Source organism: Malus sylvestris, chromosome 17, assembly GCF_916048215.2.
Source record: "Malus sylvestris chromosome 17, drMalSylv7.2, whole genome shotgun sequence".
NCBI lineage: Eukaryota > Viridiplantae > Streptophyta > Magnoliopsida > Rosales > Rosaceae > Malus > Malus sylvestris.
The window spans coordinates 922341-944779 of record NC_062276.1 but is presented as its reverse complement, the minus strand read 5'-3'; the positions used below and the strand labels follow the sequence as shown (position 1 = coordinate 944779).

The following is a 22439-nucleotide window of genomic DNA, read 5'->3' as shown; positions in this document are numbered from 1 at the left end:
CGTTTGTGCATATTAAGTGTTTGATGTAATATCTGTTAAGCATATACTCGATATATTTCGTGGGCAGCATTCGATAAATTCTCTCATATCACTCATCAAGTGTTTGATGAAATACCTCAGTGAATAAACTGAAATTCATTTGCATGGTTCGCGTTCTATTCATATGTAAAAAACTTATATCATTAACACCGAGATCACCCAAAATTTGAATTTTGGATCTATCACTGTGAGGGACTGTAGAGATTTCTTTATTCAATACAATTATACAAGGGTAGTGTTTTTTACTTGGAAGTTGGAACAGGATAGTGTTTTTTTTTTTACTTTGTCCGGAGAATAAGATAAAGCTTGTTCAATAAAAAGGATGGGTTAACATAGTCGACCCATGCATGCTAAAACAGTAAATTAATTATTTAACAAAGTCGACCCATATGCAATATATGTGGGACATTTGACTACTAAGAGTAAATATAAAATCTAAATTTTTGGGCGGTCGTGTCTCCAAATACGCAACAATGCAGCCGCATGATTCGATCTAGATATTTTAAATCCTCGATGAAGGGTATGAAATAAAAAACATAAATAAATTAAAATAGTTTGAATATTCCATAATTTATGAACAAAATTTATAAAATTAAGCGTGAACTAATTAATGTGAAGCACTAATTCTTTTATGAAGATCGACGCAGATAGTTGAAATATGTGATAATACATGTGGATGGAAGGATTAATGGTAGTACGAAGTTTCCTGTATATGTTCGAATTTTGTCACATTACGAGTTCAATTTTTCTTAAATACTATGGTCCAAAACTATTTTGATCAACTACAATTCGATCTTAATCAAATGGTGGAAAAGAAAGTACAAAATCAAAGTTAAAATGACCACTTATTGTTGAACTAAAATCAAACAAGGGATGACTACAATTTCCTTAAACTATAGGGTATAGAACGGGTCTGATTATGTGCATATATCCATAGATTTTCATGCACGTGAACCTACGTTTCCTTGAACTTGCATCATTATACAAGTTGAAGAACGTTGAAAAAAAAAAACTTTTTTGTACTTGTATAATAATATACGACATGATGTTCTATATTTCAAATACACTGTAGAATCTCTCGTATCAATGGCTCCTTAATTCTCTCCCTCCGAATTTCGTCGAAGGGACGTACGGATGTTATATAACATACTTGTTGCGTGCATGGACTGCCAACTTAATAGCTGTAGCATAAATAAAACAAATCTTTTCTGTCCACCTTATAAATGCACATTGAGTGCTATTCAATAGGCAGAGACCTTTTATTTATTCGATGGATAAACTAAAAGAACGGAAATTTGAAATTCGGGTGCAGAGCATGGAGTGTAAGAGTGTAAAAGTAAAAGAGTCTCACATCAGTAAAAATAAAAACTTTACAAAATTTTATAAGTAAGTTGAGTTATTTCTCATATTACTAATTGGTTTTAGGATTTAACCTATACTTTTTTCATGATATTAGAACAAGTTGACCTAAGTGTGAAGCTCAACGGCTACACATGTTCTATGTCAATCAATTCGTGTTGTTCATGTGTTTGGCTCGAAAATTCTCCACACTTGAGGGGGAGTTTAAAGTTGTGAAAGTAAAAAAGTTCATATCAGTAAAAGGAAAAACTTTGCATGAGCTTATAAGTATGATGAAACTACTCTGCATATTGCTAATTGTTTTCACGGTGAAACCCTAACTTACAATATTTTAATCGACTCGTCTATAAGCTTACAATTTTTGTCCAAGTCTGCAAATAAGTATTTCTTTTTAGTTTTCGAGTAAATTAATTCAAAGCCAATTTTGAGATTAAGATGTTAAGCTTTGCTAATTGAATTTGGGCATAAGAGACAACTCCGATGTAAACCACACTAACGGGAGGAAGAAGTGTTCAAACTCAAGTAGGATTAATACAAAGGTTCTAATTACTGGGGTAATCAACCACCTTATTTGGAAGTACTTTTAAAATAACTGAAATCATTTTTTATGAGAGTGTTTTTGGAACCAATCTTTAATAAAAATACAAGTAAATCATGTTTTTTGAACCAATCTTTAATAAAAATATAAGTAAATCATGAAAAAACACTTAAGTGCTTCCTTATGTAAGTAAATTATGAAAAAACACTTAAAGTACTTCCTTCAAGAAGCACATAACTAGTGTTTCTTTTAGGAAGTACTTTAAGTACTTTTAGAAAACCAAAAAGACTTTCACCAAAAATAATTTCAGTCATTTTAAAAGTATTTTCAAATGAGTCATGACTTTGTGTTATTACAACATGAAACTTTTCAAAATTCAATTCTGCACTAGTTTGCTTCGGCCCTCAAAATCCTGGGCCGGCCAGTGTGTTGGTGGTGGAGGCTGGAGATCATTCAAGTTGTCTTCCACAATTGGGACAACTAATGTTTTGCTTCTTTACCAATTCATAATCCCTAGCTTTGCTCCTTTTTAATTTCTCTTTCTTCCTAATTAAGCCTAACCACTGTCCACCTGGACAAATCAGTCTTAACCTAACATTTTTCTCAGTGCGGATTTCTGAAGGGAAGTGTTATTAACACTCTAAAAATCTCATTCTACACTTCTCACAAGTGTATTTTTTTTTCTAAATATAGAAAGTTTGGAGTGTAGAATGAGAATTTTAGAGTGTTAACAACAATTCAATTTCTGAATTCAAAACATTAGTTTTCAAAAGATCATCGCGCCAAACTTTTTGGGGACCATTTTGTTCTTGGTGTGTACATCATCTCACTTGCCAAAAAGGCACAAATAAATATCATACAATACAAACTCTTTGTGACCTTTTAAAATGCCAAATGATAACTACATTTTTTTATCGGTAGTGCTATCTAACACACCTATTTTTACTTTTCACACATCTCTCTCAAATTTTTACTGTCATTATCGAATGAACTTGAGAATATCAATGACAAAAAATTAACAAGGGTGTGTGAGATGTAAAAATGAGTTTGTGAATAGCACTATTCTTTTCTTTTACACATTCACTTTAATTTTGTCTGTTGTTTCCATTTAATTATTTAATTTAGTAACTATAAATAAACATGAATATGTAAGAGAAGCAAATAATGTTTGTTATAGTAATTTCTCTTTCAAATAACGAGTTTAGTGTTTGTGCTTTTCCTTTTCAATTACAAACGATGTGCTACACTACAAAGAGGAAATATTGAACTTGAAATGCAGTATATTGAAGATGAATATTCTATCCACCATGGCAAGCCACCAAATGCAGCTTCTTTTTCCCTTTCCTAGAGTTATAATTAATCAATTTGCAAGGAACTATAATTTTGATATATCAAATCGATCAAAGGAAAGAAAAAAAAAAGCAAAAAATTTGAATCAACTAAAGGGCGCAATCCAATTTAAATACGAAACGACAATCACCTACAACTTTGCATAAGAAAGAGTTAAAAAAAAAAAAAAAAAAAAACTAAAAGGGAGATCAGCTAGTGGTTTTACTACGGCAGTCCACTCTTATGAGGACCAAAAAAACTCACAGATGCCTTTCATCCTCTGCCTAACCACATCATGTGATTCATAAGTAAGAGTTGTCTTGAAGCCACATATATTTGCTTAAAGTCTCTAATTACTAATCAATCATAACTATGTAAATTATGTTATAAGTCCTTTTGCTTTGCTTTGCTTATGGTTCAAAGTTCACTTCTAATCTCAAATGTAATCATCTCCGGGAGAGCATCTTTGTCTTCTTTTAAGAAAATAATATTGGGACCAATTACCACCAAATCATTCACTAATTGAATTACCATGCTTGTTTATTTTCTATGGCCCACATATCGTTTTCTATACACAATCTTAGAAGCAATAGCAAAAAGGGATGCTTGAAGGCGCCGAAATCCTTAATGAGTGGTCCAAAAAGTGGGAATGAATGGATAATGATTGTTTTGGTGGGGAAAATGTTTGATAAAGGAGAGATTCTGTCAATTGTCTATTGCACGAGTAGCAACGTTTTGAATATGTGACGAGCGTTTATTAAACTTTTATGTTACTGTGACTAAAGTTTGATTGCAACATCCAAGTAGCAATCGTTTCATCTATACTAACGTAATGATATCAATTTCCGTCTCTTCCAAGTTTTCTTTCAACTTGTAATGATGACAACAACAGTACGCATCCAAATCAGTCTTAAAATGTATGCTATTGATATATTGGAATATTAAGTAGATAAGGAAAGCTAGGCGATGGTGTCGTTGCGGATGGGGCGAATGAAGGCGTGGTCGAGCGGAAACTTCTTCGACTTTGTTGGTTTGACAGATAACTTAAGGATACCAGAGAATCGGTCTCGTTTCTCTGCTAAACAAATCTCGAGCTCGAAATAGCAGAGAATTGGTATCAATTTTCCGCTAAACAAGTCTCGAGCTTGTATTATACAAAGTCTTATATTTAAGCTTGTTTAATTATTCGTCATTAGCAAATTGGAAGCTAATTAGTTTGGGGCTAACACAAAGTCGCAAATACAGCCTACAGGTAGTTCGTTTTGAGGGATAAAAGGGTGGAAAAGGGAGGGTCAGCCTAAAATGGAAAGCCAATTCTCTGCTAAAAAGGTTTTCATTCGGAAATACCATACATACGCTTTTGTCAAACAAGTCTTTGAGTGCTGAATACAAATAAGAAAGTGATCCAACGTGAGAAAGGTGTCCTAATTCAAAAAAAGGAAGTTAGACCAATCCTTTAAGAAATAACAAGAAAACTTAAATAAAACTAGGAAAAGAATAATAACATTTTGACTTGGAGATATTCATAATGTTTTTTTTTTTTTTTTAAAAGAAGACAAGCTGGTGGTTTCGTCACGACAATCCATTCTGGAAGTCAACCTTCCTTAGTCATCATTGTGTGATTCACCAGCGTTAAGAATAGCATCCACTCTTCTAGAGGCCAGCCTCCCCTAGTCATCATCGTGTAGTTCTTAAGTGTCAGGAATAAATTAGGACGTGCCGTGTAAAATTCGAGCCTATAATTTGTCCTTAAACACTAGGCCACCCTGCTTCTCATAAAAACAAGTTCAACCACCTGCTTTTCATAAAAACAACTTTGTTCAATTCGATGATTTATGAGTGTTACAAAATTGAAACCTATCTTTGATATAGATAATTACATGATAAGATAATGAGTTTGAAGATAACTATGCGATATTCGCAAACTGCAGACTAAATAAACTTGAATTCTATTCGATCGAATGAGGTGGGCAAAACAGAGAGTACTAGAGTAGGAATTAATGACAGATATATGGATTGATGGTGTACCACCGTTGAAATTGTGCGCAAACTTCGGTCAACACCTCATACCTATCGTCTCGTGTTGCCACCTAGTTGTTGAAATTGTCCGTATCTAAATCCTCTAAAACCCATTGGCAGGATTGTCAACATGAAACCTATGAACTATGTTTCTCGCGTCGACTATCATTTGGCTTTCATGTCACATTCCTTAGATAATCATTCAGGGCTTGTATATTCCATAAGATCTCACGTTTTACAAGCACGTGCTCAACCTTCGAGTATGGGTGCTCAACCTTCGAGTATGGAGCCGTTTGCAGAGAATAATGTTGTACACGTGTGCATGTAAAACAAAAGCTTCTCTGGAACATACATGCCCTGAATGCTTATCTAAGGAATGCGACCTGAGGTCAAATGATAGTTATTAAATTTGGTTAAGTGACCTCGATGCGAGAAATGTAGTTTATAGGTTTCAGGTTGAAAATCCTGTCAATCCAGACGATAGGGTTTAGAGGATCTAGATGGGGAGAATTTCAACTGGTGGTGACACGACATGATTGGCACAGGGTTGTTGGTCGTCGTTTGCGCAGAATTTCAATTTGCAGTTGTGAGTATCCCATCGAAAATATTAAATTACGTCTCTAGCGACGATTCGTTTCGTATCTAAGGCATGTCAGTTTTCGAAATTGTTTGCACTTCTGCCACATTTTGTCGCACAAAATTCCATGTGACATTAATCTCTCCATGCTGATAATACCACTCGGCTATAATACTTGCATATACTTGCGAAAAAATCCCCAATGTTCCAGCACTGATTTATCCAAACAGTCCCAACACACAAACTGTTATGCATTAGCGTATTTGAAAGAAATTATAGTTATCTCTAACTCTAACCACACATCTCCAAAACATTATTTAACCTTTCTTATATATGACGAAGGTATAATATTTTCCAACAAATTTTGTATCCACCAAATGAAGAATAAAAGCACATAAGCATACTAATATTTTTACCTGTTAATCCATTTCTTAAAACCACCAAGGCCAATATATTGTCGAGTGTCTGATAAATTTTGCCACTATATGTCTTCATCGTCATCTTCGTTGTCATTTTCAACGGTGGTTGCCATAGTGGTAGCTGACAGAGAAAGAATTCTTTTGTGTCAAAAGTAAGAGAGCCGATATAGAGGGGTCGAGAGAAGAACAAAATGTTGTTGGCTAAACGGTAGTAAGAGCGTGTTTAGGGTTTGAAGAGATCTGAAAGATGAAAGATGAGAGAAAGAGATGTGAGGGAACAAAAGTTTACAGTGAGAGATAAAAAGAAGACAATGGTGGAGGATGGGAAGATATAATGGGTTTCTACCACGGAAAGTGAGAGGAATATAGAGTACCAAAATCAATACAGCAACCACATTGGCCAACTAGTACTATCAACACACAACAAATACATTGGCCAACTACTACAATCAATACAACAACCACGTACAAATTTTGAAATTAAAAAAATGCTATTCTTATCAGATTTTTCATAGCACGTGTGTTTTTTATATGAATTTGTTCCTTTTTGATCTGGGCTTTCGCTTTAAGTACTATTTGAGGGAACAATTGTGGTTTTAGTCCTCCGGTAGCAGTAATTTAATTAAATTAACAAAGAAATCTAAAGAATAAATTTAAAACTAATAAATCATTGAGGGACTATGTTTAGTTCTTTCGGTTCGCGATTAGTATATAATTGTGGAATGACATTATTCATTAAAAAAAATATTTTTTTATAGGACAATAATTCTGGATGGAACTGTGTTCAACTCTTTTAGACCATCTCTAATAGTTTTTCCCTTATGGCCTAAAATTTAAGCCCCACATTATTAAAGAATGAATTTAGGCTATTTAAAAAAAAATATGCAGACTATCCTAAATTAATTTTACGAACATTTTAACCTAAAAATATTTAAATCCCGATAAATATTGAAAAATCACTAAATCGATAAATGAAACTCATGAAACACTATGGAAGAATATGAAAATCATGATAGAGATGTATAAACACAAAATACATGAAACATATAAGACACACAAAACACATATGAAACACATACAAAAGTTGGATTCAATAAATATATAAATATAAAACTAAAAAAAAAAGGTTTGAATCTAGGCCATTGGATCAACCAACGGCCCATTTAAATCTGGCCGTTGGATCATCAAAAGTAGCCGTTAGGCTAACAGCTCGGCCTGACACGCGGGAGACAAGCCCACATGGGTGGGGTCTTGTTGCAATTCGGCCTAGTGCGTTGGGCGAGTTGTTTTGGGCATGTGGGCTTCACAGCTCCGTTTTCACTCTCACTAGTGTGGCCCACACCGAATCTTGGGCTAAAAACAAGCCGTTATTTGACTTTCATTTGAGTTTTAGGTTTTAGGCCACACATTTAACTTAAATTGGGTTTGGGAATAAAAGTGGAAATTTAGGTTATAGGCCAGGGTTGGAGATAGGCTAAGTGTGTTTAAATTGGTTTTGGGCTGCAATTGAGAAAGCACTTCATTTCGGGGAAACAGAGAGGCGGCAGGAGTCAGCGGTCCAGGTCTGCGATTTGCCCAGTCCAGCCCAGTCCAGGTATATTCTATTCAATAAAAAAACCATTAGCCAGCCCAGTCCGGTTCATTTATTTTCTCTCTCTACGATCGTCGATAAGTGCCCAACTCTTCTTCTTTCATTTCTGGAGTGCCAGTCTCAGAGAGCATCACCCCAAACAATGAGCTCACCAACCAAACAAGATCAACAGAGTAAGTAACCTCTTCCTCTCTCCCTCTCTGTGTGCGTATATATATATCTGTATATATATATATATATATAAATGCAGAATTATTCGGAATTTCTTTGCATTTTTTATTTATTTTGTGGAATTATCACTTTTCAGGCTCTGTTAAAAGAGTAGCTGTTGTTGGTGCTGGTGTAAGGTAATCTTGTTCAATATTTGCATGCAGATTTTGCTAAGCATGATTGATTCTCATATATAATTTGTTTGTTTATTTTTGGTTGATTTTTTTTTTCCGAGTATTTGACTTTGATTTTGTGTTGCAATTGCTCAAGCGGGCTTGCTGCAGCCTACAAGCTGAAATCACATGGTTTCGACGTCGCGGTGTTCGAAGCCGAGGGAAGAGCTGGAGGGAAGCTCAGAAGCGTTTCGCGTGATGGTCTTGTTTGGGATGAAGGAGCAAACACAATGGTGAGTCTTGTAACCAAATAGTTTGAATCAATGCCGGGCAATTCTGAATTTTCGTTATGATTTGATGCTGACATAAGGTTTTTTTCGCAGACCGAGAGTGAAACGGAGGTCCAAACTTTGCTTGATAATCTTGGACTAAGAGAAAAACAGCAATTTGTAAGGATTTCATTTGTAATAGTTTCACATGTATTTTAGTTTTTCTTGTGCTGTGCTAGTGTCGGCTGTGCTTTCCGTTATAAAGCAATGTGCTTTTAGCTTCAAAATTTAGCTTGGAATTTAATGGATGGAAGTGGCTGATGCTTCTATCAGTGTAATGATTGAATTGATTGTTTTCCGATGTTGCAGCCGATTTCACAGACCAAGCGTTATATTGTAAGGAACGGGATGCCCGTGCTGGTATGTCTTGCTAGTTGCATCTTGTTATAGTTATATAGGAAAGCATATGAAATGCATTTTCGTTCGTTTTCTGTTTTTTCTTTTTGGTTTTTACTTCCTTACGTAGTTGAATGTTTCTGATTGTGGTGACTGTCACTTTTGCTCCATTTTTCACATCAGTTACCTACTAATCCAATCGCACTGATCACGAGCAATTTTCTTTCAGCACAATCAAAGGTTTGTTTTCTACATGTCTGACGAGTTAATTTCCTAGTTATTTAATCATGTTGCAATGCTATTTAGTAATGACCAGTATCAATGCAAAATATCATGTTTGTGCATGTGCATAAACCATTTACATTGGCATCAACTTTGATATGCATTTCTGTATTGCAGCTTCAGATTATTCTAGAGCCATATTCATGGAAGAAAAAAGGAGTTTCCGATGATGACACCCAAGAAAGGTAGTAGTCTTCTCTGTCTTAGGACAACCACTGTCTCCTCTTTCTTTGTTAACTTTTTAAGAAGTGATTTCCTTAGAATTCTTCTTTTCAACCTATCGTTTGCAGTGTGGGTGGATTCTTTCAGCGTCATTTTGGGCCAGAGGTATATATTGCATTGCAATATTCTAGTAAACAATAAATCTTTTGAATATCAAAATCCTTATATTATGCGTTTTCTTGATATTATCTTATCATTTTTGCTTGGAAGGTTGTTGATTATCTCATTGACCCCTTTGTTGCCGGCACAAGTGGTGGAGATCCCGAATCACTTTCTGTGAGTAATGTCTCAATCTTTGTGCATATTTCACACTGAGTGGCTAATGGGATTGTTTCTTAACTAGTCAATTGTTACCCAAAATCTGTATTTATGCCTTTTCCATGCATTTATCTCATGAATCTTCTTATGTTTTCAATAATTCTTTTGTGTTGCCATGTGATTCTGTTTGAAGATGCGCCATTCTTTTCCGGATTTATGGAACATGGAAAAAAGGTATCTAAGTTTTCTTTTTTCATTTGTTAACAAAGATCATTTTTGCTTATTATTTTCCTTGCCTATCCTACTTTTAGTGTAGGTTGTGGGAAATTTTCCAAATTATTGCTTAGGACTAGAATAGGCATTGTGATTCTGTTAATTAGATTAGTTGACACCTTTTTCTTTCATAAGTTTATGTTCATTTGGAAAATAGGCCAGTGTTTTCGTTATCTACTCATTGTGGATAGAAATCCACACTAACCCAAGGGTTTAGAGTCGTGCTTTCTATGACTTTTCCGAAGTGAACAGAAAAAACTCCACATTCAACCTGGTTAGGCTTCAATCAACGAATCACTTTAATGCCCTGTTTAGTCACAAGCCTATGTCACTAGCTAAAAAAAGGATTGGCGTTTTTGAAAGTTGAAGGTTAAATAGGAAACTTCTGTGTCAAGTTTTCTTATCCTTCAAATAAGACATAATTTGTTTAGCCTGTTTGACTTCTTTTCTTGTGTAGTTGATGCTTGTTGCATGATCTACGTTTGATGTTAAGTAACACTATGCTATTATGTCAGGTTTGGTTCCGTTATATCTGGGGCAATTAAATCAAAATTATCTGCCAAAAAGGAAAAAAGTGGACAAACAAAGGGTTCTGTAGAAAAAGGGAAGCGTCAGCGGGGTTCATTTTCCTTTCATGGTGGAATGCAGGTTTCAATTTATTGGTTGCTTTTCTTATTCATGGTTCATGACTCATGACTACTTTTGTAGTTCATGTTTTCTTTTTGATACCTTATGTAGAATGTTCCTCGTATTCTGTTATGTTTTCCCTATTAAATTTACAACTTCAGTTGCAATAACATTTGGTTCAGATCTTAGAGGCAGAGTCTATTTTCAAAACTAAATGTTTTACCCTTGTGTTCTGTTTTCTGTGCAGACACTCACCGATACCTTATGCAATGAGCTTGGCAAAGATGAGGTTAAACTGAACTCAAAGGTTTTGTCATTATCTTATAGTCATGATGGGAAGTCTGCATTTGAAAATTGGTCTGTTTCCTCTGCTGCTAAGGATGACAAGCATTCACAAAGTTTATCTGTCGACGCTGTAGTCATGACGGTTAGTATAGTTTAGTACTCTAAAAACATGGCTTTGGTGGTTTATTTACTTTCTCATTGGGGCACCTGGTGGTTACCATGTCGTTTTGCTACACAAAGTGTGCCTTCTCTGCATCTGACATGGTTACTGTCCGAAAATGTTATGTTTTGGGAAGATCAAGATAGAACTAGTAGATTAAAAGAAACATATATGCTTCAACTGCTTCATTGCAATTGTTAGATGCTTGCAATTGTTAGGTGCCATGACCAGGTGGTACCAATAGAAGAAATATATTTCGCATGGTTCACCGTGTTCTACATTTTGACATGCAAGTGAACTTTAGCTTTACCATTTATTCGAGTTGAACTGTAACTGCTCTTTCTGTCTAGTCTATGCATACACACCTGCCCTCCCGTACTTCATATAATGTTTACTATATTGGAAGGAATACTAATATTAACTGACAAAGTTCTTCTCTGCCATAGGCTCCACTGTGTAACGTCAAAGAAATGAATATCACGAAAAGAGGAACTCTCTTCCCTCTTGATTTTTTTCCTGAGGTATTTGTGACATTTTGGTTCTCTACCCTAAAAAGAAGTTGCTGAAGTACTAGCATCATCTTATTTTTTGCTGTCTATTGCAGGTTACTTATATACCACTATCAGTGATAATAACGACCTTCAAGAAGGAAGATGTTAAGAGACCCCTTGAGGGATTTGGAGTTCTTGTGCCCTCTAAAGAGCAGAAAAATGGCTTAAAAACTCTTGGTAATGCTTGGCATGGCCCGGTGACATTGAGTTACTAACACATTCTCCTAATATGCTTACTACTGCTGCACAGGCACTCTCTTTTCATCCATGATGTTTCCAGATCGTGCACCTAGTGACCTGCATCTTTATACTACCTTTGTTGGGGGAAGTCGAAACAAGGAACTAGCAAAAGCTTCAACGTATGTGAAATCTTAATAATTTTTCAAAACAGCCCTGTTCTCTGTCCTTTGATATTGTGCGATTGGTTCTATATTATTATGGGAGTTTTAACAAAACACTTCTGGTACTGTTCACTTTTAACGAAAAACCATATTTTTACCTTAACTGGCACTATTCACTATACCTTTAAAAAGGGCTTTTCGTAAAAAGAGAAGTTTTTTTGTACTTTTCGTTAGTTTTCCTTATTATTCATGCACACATTCATACTCATGGAAGGACGATATAACTTTGCATAGCTAATACTCTTCTACTTCTAACTATTTCTCTAGGGATGAATTGAAGAAGATTGTTACCTCTGACATTAGGCACTTGCTAGGAGCAGAAGGCGAGCCTACATCCTTGAAGTATGTAATCCTCTCTCTTTTCGCATCTAGTGGTTTAAACAAAGCAAATAATGGAAACGAATATATTTAGAGCCTACGTATTTACCATTGATTTGAATAGTCATCTTATAGCTTGAAGTACACTTAATGGCAGCCATTACCACTGGAGCAAAGCATTTCCCTTGTACGGGCGTAACTATGATTCAGTTATCGAAGCAATTGAGAAGATGGAGAAAAATCTCCCCGGGTTCTTCTATGCAGGTAAATTACTCACCAACTGGGTGTTGTGGACACAGTAACTCAAGATCTTGATGAGTGATGGTGTCCTTATGGTGGTTAATTATTTTCCTTTGGTCTATCTTGGTGTACAAATTATGAATATTGCAGGTAACCATCGGGGCGGACTCTCAGTTGGCAAAGCAATAGCTTCTGGATGCAAAGCAGCTGAACTTGTAATCGCCTATCTGGAATCTCCGCCGGATGAGAAGACGCGTCAGGAATGATGATTGTTTTAGAAACAGAAGGTGTATCCTTTGCTCTTGGATGTAGGATCCAATACTGGTTTATGAATTATGCTGGCAGAGTTTTAGTTGTAAATGTCCAACATACTACATTTGAGCTTTCTGATGTAAAATGCATGCTTTCGTGGATTTCGTTTTCAACTTCATCTGTCTATGCGACTACCAAGACTCGGCTTTCTTTTAATGTTAGGCATATAATATAGGGACGAGGACTTACATGGTACGGGTACAATGCCATGGTCATGTCCCGCGCCGAGAAATAAAGACGTGTAACATTTTTGTTTACATGTTTGTATTTCATTAGCACGGGATGCCACATAATTGTGTACCCATGTCATGTAAATTATTCTAATGAGAATAAATTCTAGCATACAAATGTATGTTTGCAGCACTTCCACGTGTAAGGTGGGCCCCCACACATGGGTCCCATGCGACCGTCCTATGCAAGAACTTCACCTAGTGTAGAGCTAAGATAGTCCTCTATCAACTTTCTTTAGGATGTAACCATGACATGTCGAACCAATAACATAACTTCACGTATTTTAAGTTTTTTCATGTAGCGTTGCATGATGTATTTGAAACAGTAGCGTTTCATCAATTGAAAAATAAGGCAGTGGAGCTGGGCAGATGAGCTTACAATTCAATTGATGCATGAAATTTACAAAAAATTTAGAATGAACCACGTCATAATATGCTCATGTGACTAACCGCCATCAACTGTTGAATGTGCAGTCAAAGATCCAACAACTAATAATCCAACGATTAAAGATCCCGGTGCATCTAATGCTCCCGTGTATGGTAGAAACAACATGAAATTTGGGTTGATTAGTATGGTTGTATTGGGTATGGGAGCATAGTGGCCACTTTCGTCCGTTCATCGATGGCTTCCAATCTGGTCCCCCTCCTGCCTGAATGTCTTGGCACTTTGTTTTCCCTTCGTGCTTTTCAAAATCTATCATTTTCACATTAATTATTATACTTTTTTTTGGTTTTTGCGGATTTTCCTTAAAAATAACAACAACAACAAAGCCTTTTCCCACTAAGTGGGGTCGGCTATATGAATCCTAGAACGCCATTGCGCTCGGCGATTTTGTTCTGGATTCATTTTCATAAGGATTCGACGTGATCATGGAGTGCCGGCTGTCGACTACCTGACGCCCTCCCCCTCCTCCTTTATCCGGGCTTGGGACCGGCCATGTAAGACATAGGCGGAGTTGCGGATTTTCCTTAAAAATAAATAAATAAAATTGTTGTTGCCTCATTATCTTGATAAGAATCCAACTGAGAATGAGTAGATGGAGGTGTGTTGTCTGCACTAACTTGCAAAACAAATAAAGCAGCCCCTAAGCAATGTTCATGGTTGAGCAACTAATCCATTTGTAAGGAAGAAATGGATTGAGGTTCTTGAGACTGAGGACTTGATATGGAAAAAGTGGTGTTGCCAACTACAAACTGCATAATCATCTTGTCAAAGTCCCATACTATTGGTCCCAATGTTCTTAACCATTGTATACCCAAAACAATATCACATCCACCCAAAGGAAGAGCATAGAAATCAGGCACAGTTGCATAATTTTGTAGGCAAATAGAAACATGAGCTAAACATCCAGGACTAATAAGGGATCCCCCATTTGCAATCTTCACAGCTAATGGGTGTGTGGTATCTAAATGACCCTTTAGTTGTTTGACGAGTAAGATGTCAATGAAATTATGTGAGCTACATGAATCTGTTAGAAAAATAGCAGGACCATTGAGTACTAACCCACTGGTTTTCATTGTTCTGATGGATTTTGGAGCAGGCATTCCATAAACTGCACAGGCAGTTACCTCAGGCTCTTCATTGTCATCAGAATGATGCTCAATAAGGTCTCCATTTTCATACAAATCCATGAGTAGTACTTGACGTTTTGGACCCGCACACACATGCTCTCTGGAAAAAATTTCATCACAATTAAAACACAACATGTTCTTCCTTCGAAATTCAATTTCTGCTGCTGTTAAGCGCCTAAAACTTTCATTTCTTGAAGAAGGCTCAGTCTTTTGCGTGTTGGTGATATCAAATAACTGTGTAGGCTTGAATTGAGATGCCGAGGGAAGGCTTCTTGGAAAAGATCGAACCTTTAATTCAGCCAATTTGGCATCCACTTGTTGAGAATAAGCAATGGCTTCATGAACATCGAATGGTCTCAGAATTTTGACATTGTGGCAAATTTCTGGCTTCAAACCTCCAATGAAACAGCTTTTCAAGAGTCCAAGGGTCATTTCCATAGTGCGATTTGCCAACCGTCGGAATTCCATGATGTAGTCCCTGAGCAATCCAGATTGGCGAAGTTTCACCGAATTTTCAGTGCAATCCATAAGGTCAGAAAAACCGAATACCTTGCAAAAAATCTTTGTAAAGTCTTCCCATTTAGGGTAGTTCTTGACGCAGTTCACCCATTGAAACCATTGAAGTGCTTCATTTTCCATATGAAAGGAAGCCATAATAACCTTCTCGTCGGCCGGAATATCAAAGTAATGCTCTGCCTTGTAAATCCACCCAAGATGATCATCCCCTTCCTGGAAGCGAGGAAAATCAAGTTTAACCAAATGGGGTCTTGGTTGAAATCCCAATTCATGGAGGTTGAGATGTTGAGTTCTTGAATCGCCACGCAAATTGGGGTCAGATTGAGCTGCTTCCGATGAATCTCCCGGACAACCCATTACACATTTTTCCAGAAAATCGCGATGAAGCTTTTCGATTCGAGCATCTGATGAATCTTGATGCCCTTCCATGGTGTCAAACCTTTGGAGTAGCATGTTGAGAGTGTTGTTTATCGCATCAAGCTGATTCTTCGATTCCATAGCTTTCTTCATCGACGTACGAGTCGTACGGCAGCAGAGAAGGGATGAAGGAGACAAGACTGGCTCGATACCAATGATAGATCCTCGATCGACCTTAACTCAGACAAGCCACGAGAGAACTCGAAGAGAGAGAGAGAGAGAGAGAGAGAGAGTAACAAAAGGAATTCCAATATTATTTCATAACTGTTCTGTTACTTACAAAACCAAGCTATATAGCAACCTTATTACAAGTATTACAGCTCAATCGCTCAGATGATGCCATCGGGCACAATCACAACCATCTTATTTACTAGTAATCCCATTAGAATCCTAACACTATTTGAGGGAACAATTGTAGTTTTAGTCCTTTCGATAGCAGTAGTTTAATTAATATAACAAAGAAATCTAAAGAATAAATCTAAACTAATAAATTATTGAGGGACCATGTTTAGTCCTTTCGGTTCGCGATTAGTATATGATTGTGGCGTGATACTGTTCATTAAAAAAAAAAAATTTTTAGAGAACTATAATTCTGGACGTAACTGTGTTTAACTCCTTTAGTTGGAGATCGGCTAAGTGTGTTTAAATCCCACGATAAGTGCACAACTCTTCTTCTTCTTTCAGATCTGGAGCCTCAGTCTCAGAGAGCATCACCGCAAATAATGAGCTCACCAACCAAACAAGATCAACAGAGTCAGTAACCTCTCCCTTTCTCCCTGTGTGTGTGTATATATATATCTGTATGTGTGTGTATATATATAAATGCAAAATTATTAGGAATTTCTTTGCATTTTTTATTTATTTTGTGGAATTTTCACTTTTCAGGCTCTGTTAAAAGAGTAGCTGTTGTTGGTGGTGGTGTAAGGTAATCTTGTTCAACATTTGCATGCAGATTATGCTAAGCATGATTAATTCTCAGATGTGATTTGTCTGTTTATTTTTGGTTGATTTTTTTTCCGAGAATTTGACTTTGATTTTGTGTTGCAATTGCTCAAGCGGGCTTGCTGCAGCCTACAAGCTGAAATCACATGGTTTTGACGTCGCGGTGTTCGAAGCTGAGGGAAGAGCTGGAGGGAACCTCAGAAGCGTTTCGCGTGATGATCTTATTTGGGATGAAGGAGCAAACTTAATGGTGAGTTTTGTAACCAAATAGTTTGAATCAATGCCGGGCAGTTCTGAATTTTCGTTATGATTTTATGCTGACATAAGGTTTTTTCGCAGACCGAGAGCGAAACGGAGGTCCAAACTTTGCTTGATAATCTTGGACTAAGAGAAAAGCAACAATTTGTAAGGATTTCGTTTGTAATAGTTTCATGTGTATTATAGTTTTTTGTGCTGTGCTAGCGTCGGCTGTGCTTTCCGTTATAAAGCAATGTGCTTTTAACTTCAAACTTAGCTCGGAATTTATGGATGGAAGTGGCTGATGCTTCTTTTAGTGTAATAATTGAATTCATTGTTTTCCGATGTTGCAGCCGATTTCACAGACCAAGCGTTATATTGTAAGGAACGGGACGCCTGTGCTGGTATGTCTTGCCAGTTGCATCTTGTTACTATAGGAAAGCATATGAAATACATTTTCATTCGTTTTCAGTTTTTTCTTTTTGGTTTTTACTTCCTTACGTAGTTGAATGTTCCTGATTGTGACTATCACTTTTGCTCCATTTTCACATCAGTTACCTACCAATCCAATCGCGCTGATCAAGAGCAATTTTCTTTCAGCACAATCAAAGGTTTGTTTTCTACAACACATGGCATGTCGGACAAGTTAGTTTCCTAGTTATTTAATCATGTTGCAATGCTATTTAGTAATGACCAGTATCAATGCAAAATATCGTGTCTGTGCACGTGCATAAACCATTTACATTGGCATCAACTTTGATATGCATTTCTGTATTGCAGCTTCTGATTATTCTGGAGCCATTTTTATGGAAGAAAAAAGGAGTTTCCGATGATGACACCCAAGAAAGGTAGTAGTCTTCTCTGTCTTAGGACAACAACCGTCTCCTCTTTCTTTGTTAACTTTTTAAGGAGTGATTTCCTTAGAATTCTTCTTTTCAACCTATCGTTTGCAGCGTGGGTGGGTTCTTTCAGCGTCATTTTGGGCAAGAGGTATATACTGCATTGCAATATTAGAGTAAACAATAAATCTTTTGAATATCCTTATATTATGTGTGTTCTTGATATTATCTTATCATTTTTGCTTGGAAGGTTGTTGATTATCTCATTGACCCCTTTGTTGCCTTCACAAGGTGTGGATATCCCGAATCACTTTCTGTGAGTAATGTCTCAATCTTTGTCCATATTTCACACTGAGTGGCTAATGGGATTGTTTCTTAACTAGTCAATTGTTACCCAGAATCTGTATTTATACCTTTTCCATGCATTTATCTCATGAATCTTATTATGTTTTCAATAATTCTTTTGTGTTGCCATGTGATTCTGTTTGAAGATGCGCCATTCTTTTCCGGATTTATGGAACATAGAAAAAAGGTATCCAAGTTTTCTTTTTTCTTTGTTAACAAAGATCATTTTTGCTTATTATTTTCCTTGCCTATCCTACTTTTAGTGTAGGTTGTGGGAAATTTTCCAAATTATTGCCTAGGACTAGAATAGGCATTGTGATTCTTTTAATTAGATTAGTTGACACCTTTTTCTTTCATAAATTTATGTTCATTTGGAACATAGGCCGGTGTTTTCATTACCCACTCATTGTGGATAGAAATCCGTACTAACCCAAGGGTTTAGAGTCGTGCTTTCAATGAATTTTCAGAAGTGAACAGAAAAAGCTCCACATTCAACCTGGTTAGGTTTCAATCAACCAATCACTTTAATGCCCTATTTAGTCACAAGCCTATGCTACTAGCTAAAAAAAAGATTGGCGTTTTTGAAAGTTGAAGGTTAAATAGGAAACTTCTGTGTCAAGTTTTCTTGTCCTTCAAATAAGACATAATTTATTTAGCCTGTTTGACTTCTTTTCTTGTGTAGTTGATGCTTGTCGCATGATCTATGTTTGATGTTAAGCAACACATTTGCTATTTTGTCAGGTTTGGTTCCGTTATATCTGGGGCAATTAAATCAAAATTATCTGCCAAAAAGGAAAAAAGTGGACAAACAAAGGGTTCTGTAGAAAAAGGGAAGCGTCAGCGGGGTTCATTTTCCTTTCATGGTGGAATGCAGGTTTCAATTTATTGGTTGCTTTTCTTATTCATGGTTCATTACAACTTCAATTGCAATAACATTTGGTTTAGATCATAGAGGCAGAGTCTATTTTCAAAACTAAATGTTTTACCCTGTGTTCTGTTTTCTGTGCAGACACTCACCGATACCTTGTGCAACCAGCTTGGCAAAGATGAGCTTAAACTGAACTCAAAGGTTTTGTCGTTATCTTATAGTCATGATGGGAAGTCTGCATTTGAAAATTGGTCTGTTTCCTCTGCTGCTAAGGATGACAAGCATTCACAAAGTTTATCTGTCGATGCTGTAGTCATGACGGTTAGTATATTTTAGTACTCTAAAAACATGGCTTTGGTGGTTTATTTACTTTCTCATTGGGGCACCTGGTGGTTACCATATCGTTTTGCTTCACAAAGTGTGCCTTCTCTGCATCTAGCATGGTTACTGTCCGAAAACGTTTATGTTTTGGGAAGATCAAGATAGAGCTAGTAGATTAAAAGAAACATACGTCCTTCAACTGCTTCATTGCAGTTGTTAGATGCTTGCACAGGTGCCATGACCAAGTGGTACCAATATAAGAAATATATTTCGCATGGTTCACCGTGTTCTACATTTTGACATGCAAGTGAAATTTAGCTTTACCATTTATTCGTGTTGAACTGTAACTGCTCTTTCTGTCTAGTCTATGCATACACACACCTGCCCTCCCGTACTTCATATAATGTTTACTCTATTGGAAGGAATACTAATATTAACTGACAAGGTTCTTCTCTGCCATAGGCTCCACTGTGTAACGTCAAAGAAATGAATATCACGAAAAGAGGAACTCTCTTCCCTCTTGATTTTTTTCCTGAGGTATTTGTGACATTTTGGTTCTCTACCCAAAAAAGAAGTTGTTGAAGTATTAGCAACATCTTATTTTTTGCTGTCTATTGCAGGTGACTTATGTACCAGTATCAGTGATAATAACGACCTTCAAGAAGGAAGATGTTAAGAGACCCCTTGAGGGATTTGGAGTTCTTGTGCCCTCTAAAGAGCAGAAAAATGGCTTAAAAACTCTTGGTAATGCTTGGCATGGCCCGGTCACATTGAGTAACTAATATATTCTTCTAATATGCTTACTACTGCTGCACAGGCACTCTTTTTTCATCCATGATGTTTCCAGATCGTGCACCTAGTGGCCTGCATCTGTATACTACCTTTGTTGGGGGAAGTCAAAACAAGGAACTAGCAAAAGCTTCAACGTATGGGAAATCTCAATAATTTTTCAAAACAGCCATGTTCTCTGTCCTTGATATTGTGCGATTGGTTCTATATTATTTATGCACACATTAATACACATAGAAGGACGATATAACTTTACACAGCTAATACTCTTCTACTTCTAACTATTTCTCTAGGGATGAATTGAAGAAGATTGTTACCTCTGACATTAGGCACTGGCTAGGAGCAGAAGGCGAGCCTACATCCGTGAAGTATGTAATCCTCTCTCTTTTCGATCTAGTGGTTTAAGCAAATCAAATAATGGAAATGAATATTTTTAGAGCCTACGTATTTACCATTAATTTGAATAGTCATCTTATAGCTTGAAGTACACTTAATGGCAGCCATTACCACTGGAGCAAAGCATGTCCATTGTATGGGCATAACTATGATTCAGTTATAGAAGCAATTGAGAAGATGGAGAAAAATCTCCCCGGGTTCTTCTATGCAGGTAAATTACTCACCAACTGGGTGTTGCGGATGCAGTAACTCGAGATCTGGATGAGTGATGGTGTCCTGATGTTGGTTAATTATTTTCCTTTGGTGTATGTTGATGTACAAATTATGAATATTGCAGGGAACCATCGGGGCGGACTCTCAGTTGACAATGCAATAGCTTCTGGATGCAAAGCAGCTGAACTTGTAATCGCCTATCTGGAATCTCCGCCGGATGAGAAGACGCGTCAGGAATGATGATTGTTTTAGAAACAGAAGGTGCATCCTTTGCTCTTGGATGTAGGATCCAATACTGGTTTATGAATTATGCTGGCAGAGTTTTAGTTGTAAATATCTAACATACTACATTTGAGCTTTCTGATGTAAAATGCATGCTTTCGTGGATTTCGTTTTCAACTTCATCTGTTTATGCGACTACCAAGACTCGGCTTTCTTTTAATGTTAGGCATACAATATGGGTACGAGGACTTACATGGTACGGGTACAATACCACAGTCATGTCCCGCGCCGAGAAATAAAGACGTGTAACATTTTTGTTTACATGTTTTTATTTCATTAGCATGGGATGCTATATAGCAGTGTACCCGTGTCATGTAAATTATTCTAATGAGAATAAATTCTAGCATACAAATGTATGTTTGCAGCACTTCCATGCGTAAGGTGGGCCCCCACACATGGGTTCCATGTGAGCGTCCTATGCAAGAACTTCTCCTAATGCCAGATCCCTTTCTTTTAATCCACTAAAGGTAGGGGATCTGTGCTATTAAAATTTGATCTAACGGTTAAAGTTATTATAACTTTTAAAGTGGACCCCTGTTTGTAGTCGTTGAATCAAATTTCAATAATACGGATTCCCTGATTTTGTGGATTAGGAGGAAGGGATCTAGAGAGGATCCCTTTCCCTAATGTAGAGCTATGATAGTCCTCTATCAACATTATTTAGAATGCAACCGTGACATGTTGAACCAATAATCCAACTTCACATATTTTGAGTTTTTCATATAGTATTGCATGATGTACTTAAAACAGTGTTACCTTAGCGTTTGGGAAGATGGGCTTACAATTCAATTGATGCATGGAATTTGCAAAAAGTTTAGAATGAACCACGTCATAATATGCTCATGTGACTAAACGCCACCAACCGCTGAATGTGCGAACAAAGATCCAACAACTAATAATCCAACGATCAAAGATTCCGGTGTATGCTAGAAAAAACAAAAAATTCGGGTTGATTAGTATGGTTGTATTGGGTATGGGAGCATAGTGGCCACTTTCGTCCGTTCATCGATGGCTTCCAATCTGGTCCCCCTCCTGCCTGAATGTCTTGGCACTTAGTCTTCCCTTCGTGCTTTTCAAAATCTATCATTTTCACATTAATTATTATATACCTTTTTTTTTGGTTTTTGTGGATTTTTCCTTAAAAATAAATAAATAAATAAAATTGTTGTTGCCTCACCTTCACATGCAGTGAGTTCCCTTACTGTTTTTGTAATTATAATTATTGTTTTTGTCACACCTTGAGCCCATAAATGGAACCGAATATGTCTTTTTACTTTGGAATAATATGCATATGATTAGTTGTATCAGAAGTAGTGACAAATTGACAAATCATTTCTCAAAAGCCACATTAATATGCTAATCGTGCCAAATGTCCGAGAATTCTACGTACTCATTTGGAAGTGCTTTTAATATAGTTGAAAGTGTTTTTAGTGAAGATATATATATATATATATATATATATATATATATATATATATATATATTGAACCAATCCTTTGTAAAAATACAAGTGAATCGTGGAAAAACATTTAAAATACTTCCTCTAAGAAGCACCAGAACATTAATATGCTAATTATGCCAAATGTCCACAAACTCTATGGGTTCGTTTGGAAGTGTTTTTAAAATAGTTGAAAGCGTTTTTAGTGAATTTTTTTTTCCGAACCAATCCTTAGTAAAAATACAA

At 36.5% G+C, this 22439-nt stretch overlaps 1 protein-coding gene and 1 long non-coding RNA gene across 8 annotated transcripts; one reads left to right on the top strand and one right to left on the bottom strand.

Annotated features, from left to right (window-relative positions):
• The first annotated feature begins 7922 nt into the window (after window positions 1–7922).
• On the top strand, window positions 7923–21122 carry LOC126610878 (protoporphyrinogen oxidase, mitochondrial). 7 transcript variants are annotated; one of them, XR_007618636.1, is made up of 19 exons: window positions 7923–8044; window positions 8179–8218; window positions 8352–8487; window positions 8578–8643; window positions 8833–8883; window positions 9043–9099; window positions 9259–9326; window positions 9432–9468; window positions 9574–9639; window positions 9815–9855; window positions 10410–10542; window positions 10769–10948; window positions 11413–11487; window positions 11571–11694; window positions 11768–11876; window positions 12186–12260; window positions 12394–12500; window positions 12627–12822; window positions 20793–20872. XR_007618636.1 is itself a non-coding variant. In XM_050279024.1 (19 exons), exons 1-18 carry the CDS (start codon window positions 8014–8016, stop codon window positions 12740–12742), a joined length of 1512 nt encoding a protein of 503 aa, XP_050134981.1. In that variant the 5' UTR covers window positions 7923–8013; the 3' UTR covers window positions 12743–12763; window positions 20922–21122. The 7 variants fall into 7 exon arrangements, 6 of the variants coding, with proteins under 6 accessions (XP_050134981.1, XP_050134982.1, XP_050134979.1 ...); XM_050279024.1 differs by lacking the exon at window positions 20793–20872 and adding an exon at window positions 20922–21122 and having other exon boundaries at window positions 12627–12763; XM_050279025.1 differs by lacking the exon at window positions 20793–20872 and adding an exon at window positions 13493–13778 and having other exon boundaries at window positions 12627–12763.
• Window positions 20631–21063, bottom strand: LOC126610879 (uncharacterized). The gene is made up of 2 exons (XR_007618637.1): window positions 20939–21063; window positions 20631–20878 (listed from the first exon to the last, which is right to left on the bottom strand). It is a non-coding gene; the product is annotated as an uncharacterized LOC126610879 (long non-coding RNA).
• Window positions 21123–22439: the final 1317 nt, after the last annotated feature.

Coding starts and splice junctions, on each gene's coding strand:
- LOC126610878 (XM_050279024.1), top strand. CDS start 8,014: ATGAGCTCACCAACCAAACAAGATCAACAGA. Junction 8,045..8,178: donor AACCAAACAAGATCAACAGA/GTAAGTAACCTC, acceptor ATCACTTTTCAG/GCTCTGTTAAAAGAGTAGCT. Junction 9,100..9,258: donor TTCTTTCAGCACAATCAAAG/GTTTGTTTTCTA, acceptor TCTGTATTGCAG/CTTCAGATTATTCTAGAGCC.